The 6,396-nt window shown below is 37.0% G+C and overlaps 1 protein-coding gene across 1 annotated transcript; it reads left to right on the top strand.

Moving 5' to 3' along the window:
• The first annotated feature begins 3,402 nt into the window (after positions 1–3,402).
• On the top strand, positions 3,403–6,066 carry LOC145138478 (protein GRAVITROPIC IN THE LIGHT 1-like). Its single transcript, XM_079072565.1, has 3 exons — positions 3,403–3,553; positions 3,889–3,978; positions 4,629–6,066. The coding sequence occupies exon 3, from the start codon at positions 4,629–4,631 to the stop codon at positions 5,916–5,918; it is 1,290 nt and encodes a 429-aa protein (XP_078928691.1). The 5' UTR covers positions 3,403–3,553; positions 3,889–3,978; the 3' UTR covers positions 5,919–6,066.
• Positions 6,067–6,396: the final 330 nt, after the last annotated feature.

The raw sequence follows: 6,396 nt of genomic DNA, 5'->3' as shown, positions 1-6,396 counted from the left end.
ACCAATCAGAGAGTTCCACTTGCCCATCTGACGACACCCACGATCATCATAATATCGAAGATTCTCCTCTAGCCAATAAGGCGAGGAGACAGAAAGACGTGATAGAGGATCCTTCAATACGGATCCGCCATGTCACGTCTCACAAGGGAAGCTCAACAGATGCAGTTAGGAGGCACGTGCCTCTCAATCAGGTATAAAAGGACCTTTCTTCCTCGCGGAGAAGGGGACGCAACTCTTTTTCTCTCATAATTACCCTATCTTCTCTCAGGATCAATTCTAACTTGATCGTCGGTGCTTCGTCCTGGGAAACCATCCCGGACGTCTTCTAACGATCATCTTTTTCTTTTGTACCGTGATATTAGGAGAAGGAACCAACACAACACTCACCCACAGTCTCAATCCAATCAACTCTGATATATCACAACACTTCACTTTCATTAAAAAGCTTTTCTATTAATTTGTTTAAGCGTACAATTTCAGCCCGGGCTAAATCCCATTGATTGAAAGCAACATCTATCTGAGTTTCACTAAGTAACATATCTTTTTTTATAGTTTCAAGTCTACTTCTAACATAGTGACCTTAATCTTTTTGTCTTCTAGTCTTCCTCTCAAGTGATACAACTCTTGGGTCCCTATGTTCTTTTCATCTAAGGCTTTGTTATAATTTGAAAGGATGTCAGCACGCGTTTGAGTAAGTTGTTCCAAAGGTGGTTCACAATCATTCATGTTATAATTTTTTGACTAAATCATAAATTTTACCTGTTCAACGATGCTGATGTTTCCTTCATTTTCCATGAAGCAGTAGTTTTTCTTCAGCTTTTTGGTGTTCTCTTTTTTCTTTACAACCAGACACAACTTTCCTTGTTTCCTTTTGTTGTCATTGGCCTCATCTTCATCTCCCGAAGACCATACTTGATGGTCTCTCCTTACTTGTGCTATAAAATCTTTCTCAACCTTTTCTTTGTCTTCAGCTTCTTGAGCCATTCTAAGACAGAATGCTCTGTCTTTCACAACGTTGGCTTTGAAGTCTCTTGCAAAGTGATTTTCCTTGTGACACTTATTGCATATGAGAAATCCTTCTTTCTTCTCTTCGGTGCCAACTGCGGTATCTGAAGATTTTTTCTTCTTTTGATGTTTCAGTGGAGTTTGTGAGCATCAAAGGTGTGTTTTGAGACTAAGGTTGATATGATGGATTCCTAGGATATTTGGAGGGCTGAGGTTGATATGGTTGAGGATAGTGTTGAAGGGAGTTATTTTGAGGATTGTAGTTGCGGTTAAAAGGAGGTCTGGTGAACTGCTGATTTTTACGATAGTTGGGTAGAGGGAGTCTATTAAACTGTTGGCTGACAAAGGCTAATGCGTGTTAAAAGGCTTCTTTTTCATCAGGTTACATATATGGTTCATATGATTGTAGTGTGTCATCATATGGGGTTTGGTATGATGACTCTCCGGTATAATAATACTGAGGAGATTGGTTGGCAGGTTGTGGTGAGTAGGCGACCAAGGCGAGTGGTCCACCTAGATTCATGCAATCTTTCATCACCGTAGACTCTTGAGCTTGTAGTTTACTGTAGAGCTTGTAGAATGACAGAGTTTTGATTTTGCTGTCACCTTGAACTGTCATCTTCTCCATGGTTCACTGCTTTCCTAACCCATTCAGGAACTGCGGATTTGTTTTATGATCACTTCGAGTGATGCTTGCATTTGAGAGTTTGGTGACGATGAGGTTGAATCTTTTGAAGGAATCATCAAGACTTTCACCAGGAAGAGTTTAAAGTTGTTGAATTCGTTCAGTGCAGTGGTCAGCTTCTTATCTTGTGCTTGATTTGTTCCTTCATAAAGATTTTTAAGAACATCCCAAATTTCTTTTGTTGATTTACAGTTAATAATGAGATCGAAACTGTCAGGAGGAACTCCACAAGAGATTTCATAGAAAGCAATTTCATCTTTCTCCATGTTCTCAATGTCATCGTTGGTAGGTCTGGTCATGGAAACTTGACCGCCTCCAAGTCTGGTTTGAGTTTCATCAGTGACAATGGGAGTAAGGAATGGTACATGTGGTTCTTTTTTCCACAGATCTCCAAGCTTCTTTACCACGTCTTTTTAAATATCTTTCCATGTGTTGAGACTAGTGATGGTATTCAATTGCAACAAGTATTGGAGCTCGATTAGAACCTCCAACAATGTTAGATATATTTAAAGAGTAAGCTTGTGCTATATTTCCTTAGATTTTGAAAAAGATGAGCTAAGTGGTATAGAAAGCCTTTTAAAACAGAGTTTTTCTTTTGAAAATGAGTTGTGTCTTTAAAGAATTCTAGCAACTAAAACTAAACTGTTTTCAAGATGTTTCCAAAAGAATTCTAGCAAAAACCTCTGATAAAAATCGCCTCCAATTCGTCTGAGATAAGAGAGAGTGATTAAAAAAAACCCCTAAAAATCCCGTAATAAGTCATCAGGAAAAACTATCAAAAGGCAATTATCAGAATCCACATGCCCCGTGTTGAAGAAAAGTAGGATGATGTAATCGAAAAGTCTTCAAAAGTAGAATGCTAAATTTTGCTCTTTTTGGACTTCATACGCCCCGTGTGAATGAAAGTCAACGCCTGGATTGTTGGCCATGACACCCCTTGTGGATTTTTATGCCAATTTTCACACTTTCACACGCCCCATATGATATCCACTGTTTTTGGCCTGCCTTGATTTTTCCAACTTCTTTATTTCCGCCCGGTTTGCTTCCAATTTTTTTTCCCGAGCTTCCTTCATGTCCCTAAAGAGCATCCCAATCTTCAAATATACTTGAAAAACACCATGAAGTGTACTAATAAAAGCGTTTATTTGATAGACTAGAAATAACTGAAAATATGTGAAAATACTTTATTTTAACTTCTAAATGCAATGCAAAAGATGAGATCTTTGCATGAAATGCACCTAAGACATATCCTTGTTTTACTTATGATATATCATGGAGTTATATGCTTTTCTTTGAAGATTTGGTTTTGGCCTTTTAGTTTTAATACTCGTGTTTTGTCCTGTCCTTTGGTAGAATCACACTTTTGAAATAATATAATCAATAAACAAAATAAAACACTAAACTTTTGTTAATTAGACATTTTATTTTATATTATTTTAGATGAAAAAAAAAATAGAAATTCCATTTTCCTAATCATTTTCCACCGAATTTTTGTTCATTTGGGCTCAAACAGCCGAACCATGACAAATTACAGGGGCCCAAAACAATGTCCAGTCAGACAAAGATGGAATGTTCATTGAAATTACTGAAGCATCCCATACCACTCAACCCTCATCTGATTAACATCAAGGGTAAAATCGTAATTTTAAAATTCGCAATTCACGACTTAAAACCTAACTTTTAAGTGTTTTAAAATCAGAATGACTTTCCGATACCCCAGACATTTTGACACAACTTGTAAATTTCTTCCATTAATGAACCTTGAAAAAACGCCATTGAAGAATCTTCTTGACGATTAAACGCTTGTGGGAGTGTGTATCGGCTTCGTAAGACCAACCGAAGAAGCTTCGTCTTGCTAATTTGGTAGGTGTTCCACGCGGATTGATAATCGTTTTCATGTCGATTCTTTTGGAATCTGTGTAAAGGAATCTCTATTGTCTATTTGTCTATTAGGATATCTTATGTTTTATTTGTTTAATCCGTAGGAAATTATCGGAAAACACCAGTTTATACCAAAAACCATTAGTTTATTGTGGTCAGTTGGTATTCCAATTTGCTATAACTAGAAGGAGACGTGAACTAGGGCTTTGAATATGTTTTCCGATTCTCTTACGATTTTCCTTTTCAGAGAGATGTGTGTGCATATACGTTACATATTATACTTTTCAAGGTGTTTGATTGTTGTTTTCTGATCAAAGGTTCTTCATTATCGGAAAGATGACATGGCTACCTGAGATTGACGTTGCGACGCCGTCAAATTGAGTTTCGAAATTCGTCAACCGCCTAAGGTAATTTTTCTTTTCCAGACTTACATGACGAATGACGAGTTCGTTGAAACGTTGTTACTCTGTATGACTTCTGATCGATTTCAACTTCTGCTGTAAAAACTTTTGAGAATCGGTGTTGTTTCAACACACTATTTTTGATTGAAAAAGACTACTCTATCTCCATGTGATCAACATCCTGTCGTATCTATCTAAGGGTCCTTTTACGATTGTCTACTTTTTGTGCTTTTCTGTTTGTTAGCACTCCATGATTTTACCTCTGTGCGTTTCCAGTTGTAGAAAGTGTTATTGAACACCTCCATAAGGGACCTACATGGAATAACTTGAACCAGTGAGACAATTAGTTAATTTTCATTTTCTTTCTCTTTCTCTTTTCCCCTGTCTTTTCTCATCAATAGTGTTAGTGAATAGTGAGTTCTTTATCAAAAAAAGCCATGTACAATTACATTATTACATAACATGGTAAACAATCAACTGTTTGATGGGAACTGATGATTATTATGTTAGTTCCTTTTTGAATAGTTCATCATAGATGCCTAGCTCTCTATCATTCCAAGTTAAATTATCAACTTGTAAATTAGTTTAAAAAATCATAAAACGATCTTCCATTATATTCAACTAAATCATAACTCGTTTCAAATCATTTCTTCCAGATGGATTATTCAACGAAGCGTTCCACCTCCAACAAAAGCAAACTCGTTCGTACTTTCGCAAAAGTTCTCCACATTCGATCTACAACACTCTCCGATAATTTCCAGAAAACAAAAACATCGGAAAATATCAATAATAATGAGAAGATTAAAGAAGAAAAGCTTCGTGAAAAAGCAACAATGGCAGCCTTCATCTCCAAACTTTTCGCCACAATTTCTTCCATCAAATCCGCTTACGCTCAATTACAATACGCCCAATTCCCTTACGACGCAGAAGGAATCCAATCAGCCGATCAAATCGTTGTCGCCGATTTGAAAACATTATCCGAATTAAAACAATCCTTTTTAAAAAAACATCTTGACGATTCTACCCCTGAAATGACCCTACTCTTTTCAGAAATCGAAGAACAAAAGAACCTCGTGAAAACATACGAGATAACGTGTAAGAAATTGGATAATCAAACGAAGCTCAAAGACTCGGAAATCATTTTTCTAAAAGAAAAATTAGAAGAAAACAGAAGAGAAAACAAATCGATTGAAAAAAGATTGAATTCAAGCGGAACTTTATCCAATTTATGGAATTTCGATTTTTTGTCATTGAAACCTACCAATTTTGTCTCGGTTTTTAAACAAACGACAAAATCGATTCGGAATTTGGTGAAGTTTATGATCATCGGAATGGAATCAGCAAACTGGAATTTGGATTCCGCCGCGAGCGCGATCCATCCAGGCGTAGTGTACTGGGACCCAACGCATATATGCTACGCATTCGAGTCATTCGTGTGTAGAGAGATGTACGACGGATTCAACTTTCCGGAGTTTTCGAAACACGGGAATCGTCAATGCCGACGTTTCTTCTTCGATAAGTTTACGGAATTGAAGACTTTGAAAGCGAGGGAGTACGTGACATCGGAACCGGAATCGAAATTCGCCGTATTCTGTCGGTCAAAGTATCTGAATCTCGTTCATCCGAAGATGGAAATGTCCCTTTTTGGGAATTTGAGTCAACGGGATTTGGTCAACGCTGGAGAGTTCCCGGAAACGGATTTTTTTGATTTGTTTTTGGAGTGTGCTAAAAGGGTTTGGGTTTTACATTGTCTGGCTTTCTCGTTTGAACACGTGGCAAGTGTATTCCAGGTGGCAAAAGGGTGTCGGTTTTCTGAAGTGTTTATGGATAGTGTAAATGAAGAGGCGTTTTTGTCGGCGGGAAGTTCGCCGGAGGTGGGATTTACGGTGGTTCCTGGGTTTAAATTGGGTAAGACCGTCATTCAGTGTCAGGTGTATACGATTTGATCACCGGATATGATTCCACCTGTCACCGGTCTGACGGTGGGTGGACGGTGGTTAAAAGTCTCCAATTTTGTTAATATAGTAGTAGTGGAAAAATGTGTATTTGTGAACTTTATTCGTTATAATTGAATTTTGTATATTAGTTTTGCCATTTATGTATTCACAAGATACAAACAAATATAGTTAGTTTTTTGTGTATTGTAAAAAAAAAAAAAACAAAAAAACAAAAATTGGTTGGGGTTATCTTTAATGTGTAAGTATATAGTTTTACCTTGATGCCAGCTTTATTGTTTCTTTTGAAAATTATGGTACTCATAACAGGTTTTGTTCCATGTTTCCGTACAGTTAGATTGAAACGGCTTTATTGATGATGAAAGATTGAAACTTATTTCGACGGCTTAAAAGACAATGTTTAATTTTTGGGTCCTATTAACCTAATAGCATCTACCCTTCTCCTCTAATCGTACATACTTATTCATAC

This window comes from Lactuca virosa, chromosome 9 (assembly GCF_052849685.1).
Source record: "Lactuca virosa cultivar CGN04683 chromosome 9, Lactuca_virosa_CGN04683_v6, whole genome shotgun sequence".
NCBI lineage: Eukaryota > Viridiplantae > Streptophyta > Magnoliopsida > Asterales > Asteraceae > Lactuca > Lactuca virosa.
This window is presented reverse-complemented; position numbering and strand designations above follow the sequence as displayed.

Bases quoted from the DNA above. Each gene is read 5' to 3' on its own strand.
- LOC145138478 (XM_079072565.1), top strand. From the start codon at position 4,629: ATGGATTATTCAACGAAGCGTTCCACCTCCAACAAAAGCAAACTCGTT.